This window comes from Martes martes (genome assembly GCF_963455335.1).
Source record: "Martes martes genome assembly, chromosome: 14".
Classification (NCBI taxonomy): Eukaryota; Metazoa; Chordata; class Mammalia; order Carnivora; family Mustelidae; genus Martes; species Martes martes.
The window spans coordinates 32,806,571-32,831,029 of NC_137902.1; the positions used below are offsets into that span (position 1 = coordinate 32,806,571).

Consider the following 24,459-nt stretch of genomic DNA (forward strand, 5'->3'; position numbering starts at 1 on the left):
CCCTCTCTCTGCCTGCCTCTCTGCCTACTTGTGATCTCTGTCAAATAAATAAATAAAATCTAAAAAAAAAGAAAAAACCATAATTTCTACTTCTGATGAAGACCCAAGTACTGCCAGGGTTACTGTGGTTTGTTCCCTACATTTATTACCAGAGGAAATGCTAAATTTTAGCTAGAGGTTAGTGAAAACGGAGATGTAAATTTTTTTCCATCTATACTCATAGACCCTTGAATTCTGTCTGTAGATATATTACCAAAGTTAAGAACCCCAGTAATACAGGTTGTATTTGGCACTGGAATTATGGATGTTTAAAAATAAAATGATGCTCTCTTCCTTAAATTTTCTGAGATGTGGTTATATTACTTTCATAATAGAAATGTATACATAGGAAGATACAATTTAGGCTGTGTCTACATCTACATAAAATATTTTACAATACAGTCCACTGGAGACAATGGAACACTGTCCAGGCTGGGATTTCTCAAAGTGGGTTTTATGGAACACGAACTCCATGGGTGTTAATAGCTGGTAGGTGAAAACTGAGCTGTATTACAGTTACCACAAGACACAATGGAAGGTTGGGAACAGGCACTCGAACAGTCCTGCTACAGGGTTTCACAAAGCCTTCATTTCATATGCTAAAGAGCACTGTGATTCTTCAAAGCACTCCACTACAGCATTTCCCACGCTTTTTAACCAAGGATTCCACCCCACCCCCAACCCCGCCACCTTTTCTCAGTGTCTCTCAGAGGATTAGTGTTCTTTGAAAGGTTGAGAAATCTGCTCTAGGCACAAGGGAGCCACAGAAGCAAGTCTATTTGTCACCGGTAAGAGAAGGGCCTTGATGCAGCCAGCACTCAAGGTAGAACCAAGGGCTGGGAATGATGATGCAAACAGCCAGGCAGATCCGCTGCAAAGATGCAAAGATCTGGGGATTGGCAATATCAGAAAGCAGTGTGCCAAAGTCCCTTAAACTCCCAAACACTTTTACCAGCACAGAAATATGGAGAGATGGCCAAAAGGCTAACCAGGAGCTGACATCCTTATTCTTTGCAATATCCTACTTACTCTGAGGCAAAAATACAAGACCCTGGCACTTGAATAAAAGCAATTCAGACATAGGTCAAGGGGTTGGAGCTAGAGTTCTTATGAGGGGACCAGCTCAAATGGATCTAACAGGGGCCATGTCTTACTCTTCTCTATTCCACTGGCCCCTCGCAGAGTCCCTGTCATCTTACGTGCATTGTTTGAGTCTACGGGGTTGGAGTGCTGGAGACTAAGGTCAGAAAACTAGAGCTCTGATGGGGTGTAGTTAGGGAGACTCAGTAAGAGCCTCAGCATGAGTCTGATGCAGATGGAAGGCTCCAGAAATCCCTCCAGCTCTGAGTCAGTCCACCCTAGCTGAGGTTGAGTTTCTGGTATGGCAATGACCCAGGTAAGTCAGGGATTGGTTCTGAACATACTGAAGCTGGGGGCACTCACTCATCCAGCCTCATGTGAGCTCAGATCAACAGGTCTAGACCTACTACCTGCCAGGTGACTGAAAGACCTTGCAGGTGTCACTGTCGGTACTTCCTGGGAGATCATGGGAAGCTGGAAGTGGTCTCAAAAAACTACAAGTGAGATTATACTGTCCCATTTTTACAAAAGGAAGAAGAGCTAAATTGTGGAAATTATAGAGGGGGGAGTGTCAAGGTGACAGCTGATGAAACCTCAGAATTGGTTATTAACTGGTTGGTGCGTGAACACAGAAAATAAAGAGGTGATCAGCAAGAGTCAGTATGGGTTTACTAAGAATACATCTCTAGGACACTAAACTCTTTAGACTTTTTGGGTAAGGTAACTCACTTTTTGGGAAATAACAGATAAGGAGTGTTTCAAAACTTCTAGGTTGATAAGAACTATTTTTAAATAAACAGATTACCTAGGTTTCCTTGTGGAAATTCTGATTTAGTTGGGAAGACCTGGGACCTAAGAATCTATGTTTTTAATAGTGTTCCAGTGATTATCAATATATTCTGACTTTTTTTAAAAAAAGAATTTACTTATTTGAGAGAGAGAGCATGCCTTTGCATGAGTGGGGGGAGGAGCAGAGGGAGAGGGACCAGCAGATCAAGCACGGCTACACATGCATAGCTAGATCTCACGACCCTGAGATCTCAGAACCCTGAGATCATGACCTGAGCTGAAACCAAGAATTGGACGCTTAACCGACTGGGCCACCCAGGCGCCGCTGTGTTCTGACTTCTACATTACGTTTGCAAGAGTCTTTTCTGAAGACATGAATCTGAATCCCAGCTCTGCTACTCTGAGCTGGGTGGCTTTGAGAAAGTCACACAAATGGTTGGGCCTTGGTTTTCTACTATAAATAAAGAAGCTAAGGCAGATACTGGAGAAATGCGGGCTGCAGGAGAGGTGAGCACTAGGCAGGAGGGATGATCACAAAAACTCCAGGAAGGATCTGTAAGAAGGACCACAGACTGGGCTCTCTGCTTATTCATCTGACTCAAGGGCAGCTTTAAGGATGAAGGCACAGTTTGAAAAAACTGCTAATAAATGCATTGGATATCAGAAGTCAAAATTCACAAAGAACACTTTAGGCTGCGATGACACACCGAAACCAAGAAGAGCCAATGTAACCGAGATAAATGTGAGGCTCCTGCCTGTGAAAGATGAAAATCAACCATAACCCTGAAGACACGGGGAGACTAGCCAAAGAGCAGTCTATGTGAAAATAACTGAACTCTTTCTGTTTCGCACAGATATCGCAGGAGCCCAGTGTGCACTGAAGAATTTTAAAAGCCAGGACAGTCCTAAGCTGCCTTAACTGAGGTACAAAGCCCAAGTTAAGAGCGGTGATGGCTTCACTCTCCTCCTTGTGCTGTCAGACCCTAACTGGAGTATTGACTTGTTCTGGAAATCACATCTTAAGATGGAGAAATTCAGGAATATCCACAAATTTAACAATATCCCAAACATTCTTAATGGAAAGCGAAGAGTCTGAGCAGCCATAACCTGTGAGAAACAGTTGACACAACAAGATTGTTTAGTTTGTAGAAGAGAGAAAAGCTGGTGGGAGGCACATGCTAGCTCTCTGATATGGAACTGGTCTGTGCAGCTGCAGAGGGAATAAGGAGTGCCAAAGAGTAGGAGCAACAGAGAGCAGGATTTGGGCTCAACATAAGGAAGACTTCTCAAATAGCACAATGTATTCATTTGTGAACTGGAGGCTGCATTGGTAACCGCAGATGTCTGCAAAGAACAGGAAAGGCAACAGCTACAACTTTCCACCACATCTAGAAGACCACAGAGGTATGTGCAGGGCAGCTGGGTCTGCTTGGCAGTCAGGAGTGGGCAGTAGTTGGTGAGTAAAGAAAACAGCATGAGGGACAGTGTTGTAGGAGAAAAAGTACCCTGTGCTGGGCAGTCCATTACTGATGCAGCCGCTGCAGTGGGCCAGGCATTAGGGAACACATGCTAATACTTTAGTTACATGACTTCCTAACAAAAGCCCACCAGCATAGCTCTTGTGGTTTCTGGAACCCAAACAAATTCTGGGCTTTCTGGAACAGCTCTGAAAGTCCAGATCTGGACACAGGTAAACCTAGCCGAGGGCTCTAACTTGTGGCCCTCAGGGCTGACTTCCCCTCCAGACCGACTGGTGTGGCTGGTGCAGTGTTTTAGAAAGAATGTAATTAGAGCTGTTCATTAATGAGGGCATGTGTGCTTCACTACCGTGTGGACCACTTCCAACCGTCAGACAGCCAGCTGGCCCCTCATCTTTATGTTTCTGCCTGACCCCCGAAAGCAGCTGGTTTTGCAACTCTGGGCCAAGAGCTGTGTGTGATCTTCAAACTATGGAACCCCAGGGTACACACAACTTCTAGAGATGTGCAGCTTCATATATTTTTAAAGGAATCAATTTCTAGATTCAAGATTATCAACCTCTATGTGTACTCTTTAAAAAATAGGACTGTGAGCAAGTGTATGGTCGGCTGGTTCTCCCTTCCTTCGCTCTTGTCATACTCTTCCCTTGTTTAAGAAAAGAAAAGTGTAACTTTCACTTACCAAAGGGGGAAAAATCTGTGATATATGAGATGAGGTGTAAACCACCCAAAGTAGCAAAGGATCATTTGAGAACACAGAGCTCTTGAGAGTCTTGAAAAACTAAGGAGGGGAGCATCTTATTTCATCTAGACAACAAGCATATTGAAAGATCCATGCCTTTATCTGTCTGCCTGCCTTCCTCTCCGTCCATCCATCCATCCATCCCTGTCTGTCTCTCTCTATCTTCCCTCCCTTTCCTCCCTTTCATCTGTCCACCCACCCATTTTAGAATTAATATTCAAAAGTGAGATCGTTGGGGAGCCTGGGTGGCTTAGTTGGTTGAGCGTCGGCCTTTGGCTCAGGTCATGATCCCAGAGTCCTGAGATGGAGCACCATGTTGGGCTCCCTGCTCAGTAGATAGACTGCTTCCCCTCTGCCTCTGCCCTTCCTCATGCTCTCTTACTCACTTGCTCTCACTCTGTCTCAAATAAATAAAATCTTAAGAAAAAAAAAAACCAAAAAACAAAAGCGAGATGGTTATCATAGGGACGATAACACAATATTTATTTGAATTAAAAAAAAATAAAGTCAGACTTTTTCTGACCAAACTAAATCGGGCTGACTGGGCTGATATCTTTGACAATGAGGATTGTTTTGTGCATTATATTGGTATATAACTTATGTTATCTATATTTATCCATAATATGTTTGAAAATATATCTTTTGTAACTACTTAGACTTGTGATAAAATTTTTAATGTCAATCAAAAAATGTATAAAAGGGGAAAATGTGTGAAAAATAGTTTTTCAAAAATTTTTTGAGATATTTGAGCAAAAATGTTTGATCACTATACTTGTACAGCATCTGTGGTAATCCTGAGCCATTCCATTTGCGGCAAGCCTGATCAGTAGGGATCTCTTGGCTGGACTGGTTTGGGGCCCTTTCTGTAAATATCTATTTTTCTGCTCAGAAGGGTAAGTCTAAAGATGATGGAGCCTCTGATCTCACCTTCCTCCCCCACCCTGAGGGCATCTGACATCACGGGGCATTTGGTGAATCACTGAATCTTCATGTGATATCAGGTAAATCTCTAACTCAGCCTGGACTTTGGGCAGCCTGCAATCCCACTGCAGGTGACCTTGACAGTCTGGGAATTCCCTGGTACTTACGCAGCAGATGACAAGGTTCTTTAAGGACCCCTCAGGGAAGCAGTACTATTCTGAATGGCAAGAAATACTGGAAATAGAGCCTGAGAAATGGGACAATGAAACGTTTACAGAGTGGTCTGCAATTCTGACAGGGGTCCCATGATTCACTTTGGGAAGCTTTTGTGAGATTTTAGCGTCAGAGAGGTCCTGTGAAGCTAGTTACCTTAACATTCCCATTTTACAGACGAAGAAACGGAAGCCTAGAAAGGCTGACTGGCCCATGGTCACATGGCTGGTTTGACAGAGCCAGATACTAGAAACTGGTATTTCAGCTCCGCACCTAACGCTCTTTCTCCAGTATCATGTTATATATCACGCGACTTTAAACTCAGGCCCTTACCTCTGAGTTCCACAAATCAGGGCTTTTAGAAGATCTGATGATTTCTCCAAATCGACTACTCAACTATGTCAAGCTGGACCCTTGACTCAGCTACGTTTGAGACTTTTTTTATTGATGACTTTGGACAAAGGTTCCAGATTTTCTGGGCTCATAGAATCCTTTGCCTGACTTCTCTGTTCTCTGGAACCTATTGAAGCAGGACCGGAGTAGGGGCTAGGAGGTGATGGCACAGACAGAAATTAAGAGCCATTGACCATGACCTAGGTTGAGCTCTGAACTGTCCCTGATGCTGGAACAGCATCATTGTACTGAGCTTTGTGTGGCAACCCCTGGCTGTTAAGTTTTGAAAAAGACAAAGTCCTAAATAAGACAAAGAATTTTGGCAGCTGCCATTCTCTGGGATACGTGCAACCTGGCATATGAACTCAGCAGCTCTGGACCTAAACTTTTTTGTGGATCCTTGGGCCGAAGGCTCTCTACACAGCAGGCATGGGATACTTGGGGAGTAGCTCTCTGTGGGTGAGGCAGGTTGGGGAGTGCCCTGGAGGCCACAGGCCACAGTGAAACATCAACTTCCATGCTGGCACCACAGGGCCGCTGGTGTTAGGGTTCCACTACTGACTGCAGGAGTTACAGCCTCTTGTCCAAGTGCTCTCTCTATAGGGGCTCTCCCTATGGTGTGTGGGCGGAGGTCACTCTGAGGGAGCTTTACCTAGAGGGGACCGCAGCCACCGCTGTGGGATTGATAGCCAAGAAGTCCAGGTCCAGAGACAAGAGTCACACATCCTTCTCAGAGAAAAATTAAACAATGAGGTGCATTCTACATGAGAAATTAATTTCATAAAATAAAATTCTAGGTGAGCAGGAGGACAATCTTAGCCTATTAAAGGGAAAGCCAAAACTCAAATTTATCGTCCCAGGAAACTCAATCCTCAAAAACTGGTTACTCTGTAGGTCATCTGAAAGGTCAGAATAACACTGATTTCTTAGTTCTGGGCACACCACATACCCAGAGCTTCTATAATGAGAGGAGAATACCTTTTGCTTTAAGATATCCACTGGCGTCTGGTGAGCTTTTAGCTTCTTATTTTTAAGAAGCACTTTCCTCCTAAGTTGGTCAGGTGAGGGAAGCATTGGATCATCTGAGAAATCGCTCTCAAACAGGAATTTAGCCACCAGTTTTTCTCCAAACACAGTCTACAAAGAATAAAGGAAAACACATCATCAGTGCCTTTTACCTATGCTTGAATTACTTTGCTAGATATTTCAGCTCATTTGAATGGTTCTACAAATCCTAGGAAGAGAAAGTAGGAAAGAAGCGGTGTCCCTCCTCCCCGCCCACACTGTCTTACTGGAAGGAAGGGAAGCGGTAAGAAGGTCAGGAGGAGAGGTCTAGGGCATTCTTCAGGTGGGGCCAGCCCTAACTGTTTAGGACAATGCTCTAGGGTCTGACAGATTAAAGAAAAGGAGACTCAGAGGCTGTGGTTTGTAGAATATGATCCATTCCAGATGTGGGTAAGAAGTCAAAAGGATAGAAACTTACGCGTAGCTAGAGTGACGACAAAGAATGAAGGTAATGGGGAGAATCTACCACCATTTAGTATAAAGAACGGCACATACCCTTTTCACAAAGATTATGTGAGCACTGGCCTCCAAAGAGGAATGTGTGTCCCTCAAGGAGGTGGGTGGTAGGAATAGGCACAAAATGATCCACTCAGGGGAGGGTAGAAAATATGGCAATTTCTATCTTTAGTTATTTTTTAATTAAAAAAAGAAAACCAAAAAGGAAGCTTAATAGTGTTTAACGTACCTTTGCCTCATTAATGGAATTGAGAAATGAGTACCATGATTTGGCAAGAGCAGCTAACGACACCCTCTTTCCATCCACATACAGTTTCTCTGTATGTGGATGTTCATCAAATACTGAAATAATGAACTAAACCTAAAGCCAGACATACAAGTGGCTAATCATAAAAATTTCAGCCCTGGGTATTATACGCAACTAATGGATTGTTCAACACTATGTCAACAACTAATCAAGTACTACACATTAGCTAACTGAACATAAAAAAAAGAAATTAAAAAAATTTCAGGAATAATGAACATATTCAATCACATTACTCTCACTAAAAACTTAGATAATAAATAACACATTGTTAAAAATTTTTATGAGAGCAAAAAGGGATTTTGTACCTTTAATAAATAATAGTATAAGAATTATTGTTTATTTCACCCTTTCTATGTTATTCCCTTTCACAGTCTATTTTTGCATGTTTTAATTAATGTATAAAATATGTTAATAAGTAGGATATGTGTATAATGTATGAGTAAGACAATAAACATCCAACAGGAATACATACTACCGTATTTTACTGTTGGAGCATACAATCAAAAAAGTTGAGACCATTATTATAAATGATGGCAAAACAAAGGCAATATGAAAGGCTGACTAGTTTTGTTTGCATAAGCATTTGGGGACATTTTCCTTTGGCCAAGCCCTTGCCTCCCCCTGAGAGCCGTATTTCCATAAGTGCATCAATCAGTGGAGGAAGGGAGAGATATAATGGAATATCTGACCCTGAATCTGTCTGCGTTATAGCTCACCTGTATAAGGAAGAGCCCAGTGTAATGCAGCAGCTGTTCTGGCCAGTCTAAGCTCTTTGCCAACTTGGATCCCCATTTCTGTAGTGTTAGCCACAAGAAAATTTGACTTATTTGCCCTGAGGTATTTTCATCTTTTCCACATACAACTGACAGGTGCCATCCTAGCATCCTTGATTTGTGGTACCAGAAGCATTGGAGAGTTGGTTTCTCCTTATCTCCTAAGGCTTTCTGGAAATGGTCAGGAGACCACAGAACAATGCTTCATCAGTTCAGCTGCAAAGGTGAACCATTCAAGAGGGATTCCAAGCTCCCAGGGCACCCTCTTTTCTTAGGTCTGAGGGACCCTAACTGTACGTACTTTGCGGCTGAGGTCCAGCTGAGATGTGGCCCATGGTGGCTCCATTTAAAAGCAACAGTGACAAGACAAAGGCCAAGATGCCATCCTAACTGCTAGCTAATAGCTTACCTTGAAAATTTCTGCCATTTTTCGTTGCTGAGGCAATGAGCAGTGGTTCTCAATTGATATGATGATGGGCAGGTCAGAGTTGATGAAGGCACTGCGGTCAATGGCTTCAACCACCTCCTACAAGAGCCAGAACAGCCCATTTGAGTCCAGATGTCTGTCTGGAGTGTCAGAAGAAGTACTTATAGCCACAGAGACCACCTAAATTGTAGTATGAAGAAGATTCTGGCCAAAATGGTTTTTATCTTTTCAAACATATTTTCAAATTAAGCATGATGATAGGCTGTTTTCTATAAACACATTAAACGGCTCATATTGAGTTTTGTTCACATACTTTATAAGGAAGAGCTATTAGCGTGCCAAATTTAACAGATCAGTATGTGTATTGATTACATTTTAGGTAAAAGGCACTGTGTTTGCTACAGCATCAAAAATAATGAGGCTTCTGGGGCACCTGGGTGGCTCAGTGGGTTAAAGCCGCTGCCTTCGGCTCAGGTCATGATCCCAGCGTCCTGGGATCGAGCCCCGCATCGGGCTCTCTGCTCAGCAGGGAGCCTGCTTCCTCCTCTCTCTCTCTGCCTGCCTGTCTGCCTACTTGTGATCTGTCTGTCAAATAAATAAATAAAATCTTTAAAAAAAAAAAATAATGAGGCTTCTGCCTTCGGCTCAGGTCATGATCTCAGGGTCCTGGGATTGAGCCCCGCATCGGACTCTCTGCTCAGCAGGGAGCCTGCTTCTCCCGCTCTCTCTGCCTGCCTCTATGCCTACTTATAATCTCTCTCTCTCTCTCTGTTAAATAAATAAATAAAATCTTTAAAAAAAATAATGAGGCTTAAGATATTTTCATGCTTTCAAAGAGTTTATAACCAATCTACTTGGGGCAATAAGACATATGTACCTATGTTTATATGTGCATGTAAACACAGTTCTCAAATCCTCCTTCTCTCAATACAGAGTACAGAAGTTTTTGTTTTTTTTTAAATTTATTTATTTGACAGACAGAGATCACAAGTAGGCGGAGAGGCAGGCAGAGAGAGAGGAGGAAGCAGGCTCCCTGCTGAGCAGAGAGCCTGATGCGGGGCACAATCCCAGGACCCTGACTCAGATCATGATCTGAGCCGAAGGCAGAGGTTTTAACCCACTGAGCCACCCAGGTGCCCCTAGAGTACATAAGTTTTAAGAGACATGAATAGGAAAGAAAAAGTGAAGGGGGGAAATTGGAGGGGGAGATGAACCAGAGACTGTGGACTATGAGAAACAAACTGAGGGTTTTAGAGGGGAGGGGGGTGGCGGGATGGGTGAGCCTGGTCGTGGGTATTAAGGAGGGCACGTATTGCATGGAGCACTGGGTGTTATACATAAACAATAAATCATGGAACACTACATCAAAAACTAATGACGTATTGTATGGTGACTAACATAACACAATTAAAAAAGAGAGAGATGAATAGGAAAATGAGCTAAGGAGAAAATGCATTTTAGCTATTCTGTCTGCAAATAACACAGAAATAACAGTATTCCATCCCAGCCCAGCCACAGTTCAGAGAAAAATGATTTTATACAGCCCAAACCACTCTGAATGAGGATAGCAACTACACAATGAACTAATAAACTATTTAGAATTTGAAACAATAATCCAATGCAACTAGTTTTCCTGGGTGACTGACCTCCCCTAGTGGAACCAATTCTCATTACTTTATAATATTGATTATTCAATCATCTCCTAACACATGATGTTGGTCTTTGTCAGTGGGACACCTGTAGCAGGAAAAAAGCCCCTGCCTTTTATAGACCATCTTATGATGTAAAAATTGCAACAATATTATTATAAGATAACTCATTTAAGGTAATGGTTATTAAACTGGTGAATGAGATGCTAATGAGAATTTTAGATCAACTCCCAGAAAAATGAACATGTGCACATCCCACGCAATTTGGGGAAGTCTATTGACTTGGGTCAGGAATAAAAACCCCCAACCTAAGGTATAGGTTTGGAAGAGTCAGTCATGTAAAGGACTAATGAAGATAATGACTCTGTGATCTGATTTAAGGAACGTTATGAAGCATTACCTTGAAGGGGATCTTGGTTGTCAGTGTGTGCCCGTGGTAGATGATGGGCATCCCATCATCTCCATCCCAGCAGTCCAACTCTACACTCCTGCAGCCTTGTAGGAGGACCTGTGTGATCAATGCATGGATTCACTCCAGATGTGCAAATGGACACAGAGCCTCCAATTAAACTCAACACATGCTTCTGTATATCAGTGTCCACATTCAGGGCTAAAGCAGAAGGGCATAAGATCTAAAATATTCAGGGCTAAAGCAGAAGGGCATAAGATCTAAAATAAATCGTGCATTTTGGCCAAAGGCCACAATGAATTAGGGGAGAGAACAGATTGTGGTGGAAAGAGTGTTTACCAGAGCTGAATACTATTGGAAGGTAAAATTTTTTTTTTCTTTTTAAGATTTTACTTATTTATTTGTCAGAAAGACGGGGAGAGAGAGAGTGAGCACAAGCAGGGGGAGTGGCAAGCAGAGCAGACCCAGGGAGCAGCTGACTCCCCACTGAGCAGGAAGCCAGATATGGGACTTGATCTCACAACTCTGGGATCACAGCCTGAGCCAAAGGCAGGCGCTTAACTGACTGAGCCACCCAGGTGTCCCTGGAAGGTAAAATTTGATAGCAAACCCATATGACTATTTTCCCAGCAAATTTGGTCTCTCAGGGGACATGCACAGGGTACATCCTGAAATGAGAGAGCGAGGCTAGTGCTCTACTTGGGCAAATGTGAGTGAAGGTGAAGGGGCTGAGGTTGCAGACCAAAGCAAACGAGGCCACTGATTCCTTAATGAACTGGCTAAACATTTGTATGAATCCAATCAGAATAAATCTCTTCCAATTTAGAACCAAATTCTGCCACTGGCTAATGCCTTTCCTGTGAACATAGAGCATGGCAGAAGGAAGCAAGCAGTCATCAAGGATTTACCTTGCTGTTTAATCCTAGAACAGAGGCAAATAACCCATAAATTCCCCTCTCCCATACCCACAGCAGTCATCCGTGATCAGTCACAACACACGTACCCCCTATCTCACAACCTCTTCAGGAAAGTGCTCCGGGAAGCACTACTGCTGAATTAGGTGAGATGATACCCATTTGCTGCCCTTGATGGGGAGCCGGCAGCAAAGCTCCCGACACATGTGCTCAGGGTACAGCTCCGTAATATTTGTGGGCAGCAACCTCTTCCTCCATAGACTCCCTTTGTGAACTATTAAAAAAATTTTTTTTTTATTTTTAAAAAGGCTTTTATTTATTTTTTTAAAAGATTTTATTTATTTATTTGACAGAGGGAGAGCGCGTAAGCAGGGGAGCAGCAGGCAGAGGGAGAGGGAGAAGCAGGCTCCCTGCTGAGCAAGGAGCCTGATGCGGGACTCGATCCCAAGACCCTGAGGTCATGACCTGACGGCAGATGTTTAACCGACTGAGCCACCCAGGCGCCCTTTGTTGTGAACTATCTTAAGAGATTTCCATGTATTGGAAGAGCAAAGGAAACCAAAAGGTGGATGTATCTGGGAACAGGCCAACTCACAGATTTAAAACTCCACATAATATTTCCAGGTGACAGCAATCCAGTACTATGGGTGAGTGGCTGCTAGAGTTGTTGCAATGAAACTCAGCAGAACCCCTCTTATTTTAACTTTTTAAAATGAGGTCCTTGCTAGATTCTTCCCATTGCACGGCATGTAGCCCCCAGTCTTCCCAGGTGATCTATTACCCAGGTCAAACCAATTCTGGTAAGAAATAAACTACATGGGATCTTCACACTGGGTTTAACCACGTCTGTGGGTCTATTCGAGGGGTTCTTGTGCCTCCTTCAAAGGCTGTGATGATCTCTATTTGGGGTGTGATGCTAAAGAGTTAAAAAAAAAACCTCTTAGAGGTCAAATAGGGAAGTGAGGTAGGAATTAAAGCTAGGACATTGGCCCCTGCTCATTTTCCTGGGAGAAATCCACAGACACACTGCATGCGTGTGCACACACACACATACACACACACATGTGGTTCACGGCTTTCTCCTAGAACTAGAACAATGGATTTCAAACTCTTTTTTAACCTTGGAATTCTCTGTGCAAATGGAGGGTCATATATAAAGCACATAAGAAGAATAGGCCTTTAGCTACCGTGGGGGTGGGGCCCCCCCATCCCTGCTTGCTCCTCTCAGTGTCCTTAGCTGAGATCTCCTGATAGAACTTCTATTTTGAAAATCACGACTCTATGGACACATCTTCATTTCATAATAAAAGTATTTTAGAATTTAGCATTTAAAATACAAATTCCAGGGGCACCTAGGTGGCTCAGTGGGTTAAAGCCTCTGCTTACGACTCAGGTCATGATCCTGGGATCCAGCGCCGCATCGGGCTCTCTGCTCAGCAGGGAGCCTGCTTCCTCCTCTCTCTCTGCCTGTCTCTCTGCCTACTTGTGATCTCTGTCAAATAAATAAATTAAAAAAAAAACCTTTAAAAAATCAATAAAATACAAATTCCATACTAGATAAGCTTTGGGACAGAAGTCTGACCCATACTTACAGAATATCTGGACTGATGTGGAGAACAAAGGAATCTCAATTCTGCTGGGTTTGTGTAAACAATGATAATTCTCACACTTGAACACCCTCCCTGCCCTACCCCTCACAACCACACACTTATATTCCCGGGCCTAGCCTCACTTGTCTTTCTGATGAACCCTTCTTGTAGGAGTTCAGAAAATAGGCAGCATAGATGAGAAAACTGCAAAAGATATAACAGAGGTAACTGACATGCAATCATTGAGACGTGGTGTGAAGATCAAAAGGATGTGCCTTTTCTAGTCCAGAGACCCTTAGGAGTTTCCAAGAACGTTTGCATGAATTTAAGTGTGTAGGGACAGTGCCTACAGTCTTTGTAGATTTTCATTCCTTAAGTTGGTTACCATAGACAGGGATGGACTGATCATCTAACAAATTGTGAATGAAAATAAACAATACTTTGGGATTAACTTCCTAGAAATTCTGTTGCATTTTCTATTATGCTTTCCCATTATAATATATTGATTTATTTAGCATTTCGTGAAATGATTAATTTTCCCATGGGAAAATCTAATTTTAGTAGGAGTCGGTCAGACTAAGTAGGATTTAAAAGCTATGAGTCTGAAACAAATACTTTTTTTTTTTTTTTTTTTTTTGCCTTGTGTAAGGGTTAAGTATAGATAGCAGGGAGAAAGAAAACAAAAAGAAGTAAAGAAAACAACTGTATATATAGGCAGTTTTCCCACACATCATGTGTCCTCACATTCCCCATGTAAAAGCTTGTAAGTTCTTCAAAGGAGTCGGGGTCAGGGTTTTGTCACTTTGGGGGTTACATCAATAAGGTTTAGTGGAAATCACATGCCATGTGCAATTCTGTACCTGACTGTAGAGTTCCACTGAGGACTCTCCTTTGAGCTGGTGGCCTGTGAGGTAGGTATTGTGTGAAGATTCAATGTAATAGTAGGACAGGGGCAGTTGCAAGTCTTTAATGTCTTCCTGTGACTCGTCATTTTTGGAGGCAAAATTATCTTTATCCATCAGGAACCTAGAGGAAATACATTTTCTTAGGTCTGCCTGAGGAAAACAGATACTCTTAAATGATGGGCAAAAGAGATTTTAAAAGTTACCTTGCAAATCCCTCAAACGACAGTAGGCCCTGATGACACATACTAACGCTAGGCTCGAACTTCTGCAAGGGACACAAAGAGAGTGATATTCAGGTAAAGGAAACTAAGGGGAAAAAACCACCACATCATTTTTTAAAGCTGTTCTGTTTTCATCAGGAAACATCTAAACCAAATATTTGAACTAATTTTGTTATGCAGTGGTAAGAGGCAGTGTTTTAGTCCCAAAGAAAACATTTATTATACGTGCGTTTATTATACGAAGCGTATTTATTTAAGAGAAAAAGGGAGAGCAAGGGGAAAAGTCTAAGGCTGATTCATATGAAAACAAATGGTTGTCAGCATGTTCCAGGTGAACATGGGGATAAGCAGCTACCACAGAGCTGGGGAGAGACAAAATGAGATGAGTCACAGAGAGCACTCGGTACGGTGCTCCCAACTCAATAGTAGTAGAGTGAGCACCGGACCATGGGATCATAATCTCACATCATTAGCATTTCCCATGATCAGCTGCTGGGCAGAGAATCCACTCATTCCCAATTGGCTGACAAGGGAGGTTGGAACCCCAGCCCCAGCCCGCTGTACATGGCACGGCCCGAATGAGCGTCCCAGCCCTTCTCCTGCCATCCTCCTGAGGAAGCCATCATCATCTCTCGCCTGGCTACTGGGACGGCTTCCTACCCGGTCTCTCAGCTTGCACCTCATTCCCAGCACAGCTTACTTCCCAATGGGGCCAGAGTGACCTCTTGAATACATAAATCAAACCCTGTTACTCCCCTGTTCAAAAATTTCCAGTAGCTTCCCATGTCACACGGACTGAAGTCAAAGTCCTAAAGTCCGCGGCCTAAAATGCCCAGATGACTCGGCCCCTGCCCATCTGTCTGGAATCACGTCTACTGTTGTGCCTCTGGCTCACGGGGCTCCTATTCCATCGGCCGTTTTGTTGTCTCGCTCCCATCTCTGTCTCTGAGATTGCTACTCCCTGTCTGGAATGCTCTTTCCTCAGACCTCCACCAGCTTCTTGATTCAGGGCTCAGCCCCACTGTCACCTCCTCAGGGTGGCCTGTGCTTACTCCCTTCAGCCTCCCGCCTCACTACATCCCCTTACTCTGCTTGAGTTTTTCAGAATCCATCAATACCTGAAATTACATTCTCTCTTTGTTTATTGTCTGCCTCACCCACTAGGTGAAGGCCAGAATGTGATCTTATTTACTACTATATCCCGCGTCCTGGAACAGAGCTGGGCCCATAGAAGGAGCTAATAAATATTTGCTAAATGATCAAAGAGGTTGAATTTTATCATATACTAATTTTATTACTAATATTATATTATATACTAATTTTATTACTGTGCTAGGACAAGAAGGAACCATGTACGGATTCCTTATAACAGTCACCAAGAGAAGGCTTGCAATCTATGTTAATTGTATGTTAATTGTATGTCAAGTAAGAACACATATTCTTGGCATTTAATGAAACCCTTCTGTTTCTGCCCCAGACTTAAGGGTTATGGAAAGAAGTATAAAAACAGTATATTTAGCAGAAAATAATTAGTACAGTCAGAGGCTTTACACACATGTGCGTACGAAATGGTACAAACCTGAATGATACTGAGGATTTCATCGTAAGTGCAGTGCTCTCCCTGGCAGTTGACAAGGAAGTCATTGAGCTGGAGTATGCCAACCCCAAAGATGCCCAGAGATGTGCTCTCCACCCCAGTGCCATTTGTCACAATACTCGCAGCGGCAATGGCATCAGATATCTGCCTCTGGTTGTCTGACAGTTGCTGTTTACTCTTAATGAACAACCCCAAGTCCGAGACATTTCTGGTCAGTAAATCTGAAACAGAAACACCCACAGAACATGAGCAAGCTAGCCAGAATCTTTCACAAAGTTCACTTTGGAGATAATGGTGTTGTGGAATTAGTCTCTTCACGCATCTGTCTACACAAGCCATCACACTCAGTGTTTATTCCTGGCTTCACGTAGTTGAGGGAATAAAAAAATGAATCAATGAATAAATAAAAGAAACCAAGAGAGAACTAGGTCAGTGATCTTGAAAGCCCATGAGCTCAGGGTATGAAAGGAGAACTCTACATTCAGTTGGGGACTTCAGGCTGAATTTGAACTTTGATTTTTGAGAATAACTACATTTTTACTTTTACAGATAGTGAAGATGAACCCTGAAAATTATAGTTGTTTTGTACTTCACAAGTGTAATTATAAACACTGGTGTGCAGGTTTCAGTGCGAAAATAAGTTTTCAGCTTATTTGGATAAATATCAGGGAATATAATTGCTGGACTGGATGGTAAGAGTGTATTAAGTTTTGTTAAGAAACTGCCAAACCTCTTCCAAAGTGGCTGTAGCATATTACCTTTCCACCAGTCATGCTCCAGGTGTCCCACATTGGCACCAACCTTGGTATGGCCCTTTTAATTCTTGCCACTTTGGAGGAGAAGCTGGCAGTTTCTTACGGGGCTAAAGATAGGCTTGCCCATACGATCCAGCCTTCCCAGGTGTTTACCCAAAAGAGTGGAAAGCTTATGTCCACACAAAACTTGCCCACAAATGTTTATAGTGTCTTTATTCATAGCTGTCAAAACTTGGAAGCAACTAAGAGGCTCTTCAAGAGGTGGACGGATAAACACCTGGTGATACATCTGTGTGATAGAGTATTATTCAGTGATAAAAAGAACGAGTTACTGAACCATGAAAAAAACATAGGGGAACCTTAAATACGTATTCCTAAGAGAAAGAAGCCAATCTGAAAACACTGCATACAAACTGTGCAATTCCAATGATATGACATTCTGGAAAAGACAAAACTAGGGCGACGGTAAAAAGGGGTTCAGAGGGAAGGTGGGAAGAAAGACCAGGTGGAGAATAGGGGATTTTTTAAGACATCAGAACTATTTTGTATGACACTGTAATGGTAGATACAGGTCATTTTATACTTTTGTCAAAACCCACAGCATGTACAACACAAACAGTGAACATTAAACTATGGGCTTTAGCTAATAAAAATAAATCAATATCAGCTCAACTGTCACAAATATACCATGCTAATAATGCAAGATATTAATAATAGGAAAAACGGTGTATGTGTGTGTGGGGAGGGTACGGTGGACCCTCGAACAACACAGGTTTGAACGGTGCGGGTCCACTTATATGCAGATCTTTTCAATAAATGTAGTATAATACTGTAAATGGGTTTTATCCCCCCTATGATTTTATTCATAATAATTACTTTTCTCTAGGTTATTTAACTATAAGAATACAGTATATAGGGGCGCCTGGGTGGCTCAGTGGGTTAAGCCTCTGCCTTCGGCCCAGGTCATGATCTCAGGGTCCTGGGATCGAGCCCCACATCGGGCTCTCTGCTCAGTGGGGAGCTTGCTTCCCCCCCTCTCTCTGCCTGCCTCTCTGCCTACTTGTCATCTCTCTCTCTCAAATAAATAAATAAAATTAAAAAAAAATAAATTAATTAAAAAAAAGAATATAGTATATAACACACACATATATATACAAAATATGGATTAATCAACTTCTCGTTATGTTATCAGTAAGGTTTTTCTGGTCAAGACCAGGCTATTAGTAGTTAAGTTCGGGGAAGCCAAACGTTAACCTGTGGATTTCTGACTGTGTGGAGCACTGGCACCCTTAACACTTGCCTTGTTCAGGAGTGAACTGTGTGAATTCTATAATTTCCAATCATTTTTCTGTAAACCTCAGACAGCTCTAAAAAATGCCTGTTAATTTTTTAATGAGTGCAACTACTTGACTAAATCCACAGTCATGCACATTCTGTGACTAGAGTTGAAAAGGTTAATAGTCTAAGGTGAGGACAATGGAGGTTTTTGAGTAACAAAAAGGCAACTGTGTGAAAGAGGACAGTTTGTGTTTGCTTCTTTGTGTTTCTTGTCTTCTGAGAGAACAGAAGAGAACACTAACAGGTTTACAGTGTACGAGTGGTGGTGATCGTAGCGGTGGTGGTGAGTGGGGCACAGGAGGCAGACATTCCAGTTTACACTCGGAAAAGTGTCCTGGATGTTGAGGAGGAGGTCACTGAAGGTCTCCTTGTCAAAGGGCAGGCAACTCCCACTCTGGGGCTGAGTACCCATCAGCCCGCGGGCAGGGAAGCGTAGATGATGCACCACATACCTACTGGACATTGGACGTGGATGGGAGAGGGTTTCTGACTGTCAGAAGGACTGGAAGGTTCTGTGCATTAAATATTCCAGAATGCCTAGACAGACTCACACAATGATGAACTTCCTTGCCTAAAATGCCAACAGTACCCATCCCCAAGGCAACCTGAAGGAATCTTAAAAGTGTTTCACCACACTGCAGGTAGCAGCATGCCCGGTGGGACAGGATGAGGGTCTGTGTGATGGGATCTCAAACCTTCGTTTTTAGATAGAAAGGTGTCCACAGGAAATGTCACGGGGTTGCACAAACCTAGGTCAGGCTGAAGATCACTGGTGTTTTCATCGATGGTTAGGTTGGTGTAGAGAGGGGCTGACTCGGAGCCGGCTCGGCTGCAGGGCACGGCGTAGATGTCAAAGAGATCCTTTAGGTCCTTGCGGCTCCTCACGCTGGGTGGGGCGTGGAAAACACGTTGAGTATTGCCACGATAACGTGGGGCTGAGAAAGCATAAGAAGAAAGCCTGCCGTACCTGAATGATTTGAACAGCTCAACAAATTCAACGAAACTCATGTTACTGTCGGAAACCATGAAGCTCTGAAAACCCTTCATTCCTCCTTTGATCCTCCCGTGCCAGCTGCTGCTGCTCCAAGCACTGCAACAAAGACAGGAACTTAACAGGCACACCAGGGGCTACAGTGTCCTCCCGCCCCAGCAGACGCCCTCCGAAGGGCAACGCGAGCCAAGAAGTGGACTCCAAGTCATTTAAGATGGAGGCTCTTTTCCGGACTCTCTTCATTTCTCTCAAAATTAATCTATACTGTGTCAGAGTAAATAGGACATATGATACAGTGAAACCACTTTACGTTTATAGCCTATGTAATAAGGCCACAAGGCTAAGGTTAATATCCTCCCACTAATCAAAACAGTTCTTTGAAATCACAGGTTAGTGGGACCAAAGAACTTAAATCCAATGTTTCTGAAGAAAAGTCATTTTTTCAAAATTGCCTATGCTTTTTCAAAAGCATAACCTATGGAAAAGTTTGCACGTACTTCCCCATAGTCTGAATTACGTTTAAGAGCAAAGTCCTGAACATATCAATGTCTTCTCTTTTTCCTTTCTTAACCAGTTATTAGATGAAAACAAGGAAGGACTTTTAATACTAACGGAAAATGTGAGTCACAAAAATATTAAGAATGGAAAGAAGCCAATTCTGCCTAGAATATATCTGCACCTGCCAAGGCTGTATATTCAATATAAAAATATCAGTCCACTCGGTCAAAAGCTCAGTCTAGCTGTTTCATAACACTTTTCTTTTCTATACTGGTTCCCTGACAGGATAATATAAAAAATGTTCTAATTGGTTTTTAGTCAAATCAATAAACAGGATCTTTCTTTTTTTTCTTACTTATTTTTGTTTTCTTGTGCTTTATCTTTTTTTACTTTAGAAATATTTGAAATATGTAAGAAAATATAGGGAATACTGTAATGAACAGCCAGTTTACCCTAAATCTTGCTAATAGTGTTTATTCAAGGAAAATTATTTTGTGTTGACATCTGAAAGCACTCTCTACATGGAAGAGTATTACAAAAGGTGGATTTGTCGTTGTTTGTAGGCAAGGGGGTGTTGATCCCCAAAGTGGTGTTAGAAACAGAGGTTGGAGGTTCAGGAAGAGGAAAGGGTCTGATAAAGTAGGTTATTTGCATTAAGCAGTTATGTTCCCCGTCTTCTTCCCTTCTTGTTCCCGGTCAGCCACTGTCTGCAGGAGCCCTTCTCTCTTAGACTTTAGGAAACTCTGTCCACTCTCTCCCCTTCCAGGGCTCAGCCTCGCTTTCTCCCTGAACAGCATTTGGGCTAATTTTTCTTTCCTTGCCTTATCTTTTGGGTTTACTTGGTGGGCACTGACCCCTGTCCTCCTGTGGGAAGGGCTGATGACCTTGTCTCTGGCATGTTGCAACTCTTTGAAAAGATTTCCCTCCTTTACTCTGTCCTTCCCATTCCTGCTCGTGAGGGATTGAAATAAAGGAAAAGCTACTTCATCCAAGTTCTCTGGCTACTTTATTTACCCAGCATACTGTAAAGGCTGAAATATAAAGAGTTCTGATTCTAGCTAGCTTTTCATTTTGTTACAAACCTAAACTTGCAGAAAAGTTGCAAGAGTGGTACAAAGAATTCCCATGTACCTTTGACCCAGTTTCACCAAGTGTAGAAATCTGAATGTATAAAGCATAACTTATGTTCATTATTCACATTGTGAAAGAAAGTTTTCCTTTAAAAGATTATTTTCTGCAGGGTTCTTACCAGTAGCAAACTTCCTTGAGAGAGAGAGAGAGAAATTGTGTGTGTGTGTGTGTGTGTGCACGTGTGAGTGTGTAATTAACATTTCCAAAGCCAGTGTCTGCACAGACCCATTTCCTCCAACCACTCCTCTGTTTGATAGAGTGCCTGTTTTATCTTGGTTCTGCCTGGAACCTCTGCATTTCTTAAACTGTTTGGGGGGGGTCGAGGGAAATGATATGGCATTCTAATTCCTTTGTTATGCTTTCCTCATATTATTTCATCTGAGAGGGTAGATGTTGTTCCAAATCTGTACTTCACATGAACCTTATAAAATAATTTACTATAATACCAGCTTTAGAATTACACCTTAACATACCCAACTTGCTCTAATACATTCATTTCTCCAGACATGTGTATCTTGTCTTACATACGAGAAGAGTATTAAATATATTTTATCTAACAGCAAAGGGTAAGGTAGCTTACATTAAAACTTACTTTATTCCTCAGAGCAATGATATCCAACAGAATTTTTTGCAATGATAGAAATGTTCTCTGTCTCATTGCATTCCAGTACCACCAGCCAATTGTAGCGTAGAACACTTTTAATTTGCATTGTGACTGAGGAACTGAATTTTAAATTTTATTTAGTCTTAATGGATTTAAAATCAAATGTAAATAGCCATCTTTCTTTTTCCCTCATGGCCAGCGGCTACTCTATTTGACAAGGCAACTTTAGAAAATCAAAGCTTGGGTTGTGTTAGCACTCCTGACCTTTGAAGGGTTGGTCTGTCATACGATTAGGAGCAAGCATAGTAATACAAGAAGATAGGAGTGTAAAATCAGGAAAATTAGAAGCTTTTAAAAATTGGGGGTTTTTCAGTTTTCAATGTAATTGTTAAGTCAAAATTAGAGACAGTCTTTCCACAGAGCACTAGAGAATGATGCCCTTCTACATAACTTGAATGATGTGAAGGGTCCTTGTGTTTTATCATGTTAAGGCCCCACCTGGATATGCTCTTGTTTGAAGAAGACAGCACAGGGGAAGACACTGGCCTGATGGGAGATGATGTCCCAGCAGACAAGTTGGGGGACCCAGCCGTGGTCAAAGAGTGGGCTCTTCTGGAAGGCAGAGTGTTAGGAGGGCTCATGACGGCATTTGCCTCTGTGAGAGAGAGACACAGAAACCAGACAATGACGCCAGGTTATCCTTTCCCTAGAAATCAAAGAAACATCAAAGCTGCTTCTGAATGTCTGAGCAAATCCACCTAGCCAGCAATTTCTATACAAGATGTATCAAAATATTCTGATGAGTGGACTCATGTGGTGGGTTCTCAACCTTGGCTGCGCATCAGAATCATTTGGGGAGCGTAAAAATACAGAGACGTTCAGGTACCAGCCAGAAAGTGTTGGACTTGGTTGGGGCTGGGGTGCTGCAAGGACATCCAGATATTTTTTGAAAAATCATCTCAGCCGTGGTTGAGAATCACTGGTCTGGTCTCGTCTCATCCATCACATGGTATTTTGTATATCTCATATCCTCTGTCCATGAGGCCAAGTTAATTAATGAGAATTTTCTTCCAAGCACACTGAGCTTCCAGAAGTACCTCTTGGGTTCCACTACCTAGTTAACTATAAAGATAACTGTATTTAACAAGACAGAGTTTTGTTAAGAATGTCCACAGTACTTAAATCACAATGGAAAACCAAATGCATATTTTCTCTATAAAATAATAATTAAAAAAAATCTTAGATGTCAGTATGGGGCTTTACCGGATTCTTCTTGCTCATTCATGTCTTGAGGGTCCGAACCACTCCGGCTGCGACTCTCCCTCTGCATTTTGGCCTTCCGCGTGGCCATCTCGTCGTCGGCCGCCTCTCCACTCTCACCCTGGGAACACAAACGTGCCAACAGTCTTCGTCCTGGGTTTCTCTCCCTCTGGGCACTGTTGCAGCTCAGGTAGGTCCCTATTTTCTGACTGCCCCACCTTCTACATGCCCCCACCCCAAACCAGTACAGACCCCTGTGAGGGCTGACCCAGGAATCTCATGTTACACTGGCGCACTTGTTTTTCTGGATACAGCAGCACTCCCCGGGGGAGGGGGCTGATAAAAGCAGACACACAACCCCTGGCATCTCTGCATAGAGACCAAATTATGAAGCCAACAAAGGTTGGCTTAGGCATCAATGGCCTCCCATATGCAAAGTGTGGGGCTTTTTCTAGATAACCATGGAGAAACTACCTTACCGTGTTACAGTGATAATCTCTATATAATGTATTATAGAATGTATAGTGGTAACTAACCAAATATTTTCTGCCATGGTAAAAACCATAAAGTCTATCACTTTAACCATTTTTAAGTGTACAGTAGGGTAGTGCTAACTCTATGTGCCTTGTTGTGCAACAGGTCTCTAGAACGCTTTCCTCTTATAAAACTGAAGCTCTAGACGCAATGAAAAACGGATTCCCCTTGGCCCATCCCCCAGCCCCTGGCATCCACCATCCGACTTTCTGTTTCTAAGAGCTTAACCACTCTAGGTACATCATCTAAGTGGAATCATGCAGCATTTGTCCTTTTGTGACTGGCTTATTGCACTTAGGGTAATGACCTCAAGGTTCACCCACATTGTCACATGCCAGGATTTCCTTCTTTTTGAAAGGCTGACTGAATGCTATTCCATTGTATGTATACTTCACCTTTCCTTGATCTTTCAATTGTGGATGGACATTTAGGTTGCTTCTCTTGATACTGTATTTTAAGTTGTGTTCTACATTGAGCATTTTGGCCCTCGAAGACCTTCCTAATGGGATCCCTGGTCTTTTTAGCCTTTGATTCCCCCCAACAGAGCCTCTGCTCCAGCGTGGACCACGAACCCAGAACTGCGTGTGCTTCCCTGGACAAGCCCAGTCTTTCGTGCCTCCCTCCTGCCTCCTCTGCCAGAAATCCTCCCCGCCACCCCTGCCCCTGGCATTGTCTGTCTGACCCTTCAAGACCCATCTGTCAACTTCCCTGGGAAGCCTCTCCTGCCTGCGTCCTAGCCCTGGATCTTCCTTATGTCTCCTCCCACAGCACTCTCTAGATGGCTTCACTGTGACTCCTACTGAGTGCTCACTGTTGGCAGCCCCTGACTTTTTCGGGTGTTGACGCAATTCCTGACACTAGGCCTGGCACGAGGAGGTGCCTGGTAAGCACTTGCATTTCATTTGTTTCATTCTGTCCGCACCCCAAACGCGCTAAAGTAGTTTCTGGTGTTGTAGACCATAGGACAGTGCTGGATGATTGGGTCTGAGGCGTCATAAATAACACTCTACCCGTATAAGGATTTTCTTCTTTTTCTTCGTGGTGCTTATGCCCAACGTGTTGTTCCTCTGCACACTGGGCTTCTCAGCACTCTTCGCGGATGTCCCGGGACTGGGGTTGCGTGTACTCCACCGCCGGCCACCGAACAGCTCCACAGCATGAGCCAAAGTTGGGCCTTCATACCGTCCGTCCTCCTGTAAAGGAGCCACATTCTGAACACATGAGGAGACAGCAAGCAGTGGGGAAGTCCACAGATGAATGGCTTCTAGTAAATTCCCAGAGGTGGAGGAGCACAGGCAGTTACAGAGGACTAAAGTTCTGGCCACCCAAGTGGCTCTGTGTCCTAGCTGTCAGGACTCTCTGTAGGGAGTCTCATCACATC

General features: G+C 43.0%; 1 protein-coding gene across 4 annotated transcripts in view; it reads right to left on the minus strand.

The window, feature by feature from the left end:
• Positions 1-24,459, minus strand: part of PLCE1 (phospholipase C epsilon 1) — a gene marked incomplete at its 5' end in the record, with an annotated part of 283,990 nt that overhangs the window by 41,039 nt on the left and 218,492 nt on the right. For all 4 annotated transcript variants that reach the window (XR_013967929.1, XM_080823138.1, XM_080823137.1 and 1 more), the window contains 11 exons: positions 6,634-6,792; positions 8,666-8,782; positions 10,733-10,840; positions 14,105-14,270; positions 14,353-14,414; positions 15,950-16,188; positions 18,810-18,946; positions 19,028-19,150; positions 21,783-21,939; positions 22,548-22,665; positions 24,089-24,271. Coding sequence is in view for 3 of the 4 variants with exons in the window: in XM_080823138.1 (XP_080679264.1) it covers positions 6,634-6,792; positions 8,666-8,782; positions 10,733-10,840; positions 14,105-14,270; positions 14,353-14,414; positions 15,950-16,188; positions 18,810-18,946; positions 19,028-19,150; positions 21,783-21,939; positions 22,548-22,665; positions 24,089-24,271 (1,569 nt within the window). The remainder of the gene's footprint in view (positions 1-6,633; positions 6,793-8,665; positions 8,783-10,732; positions 10,841-14,104; positions 14,271-14,352; positions 14,415-15,949; positions 16,189-18,809; positions 18,947-19,027; positions 19,151-21,782; positions 21,940-22,547; positions 22,666-24,088; positions 24,272-24,459) is intronic.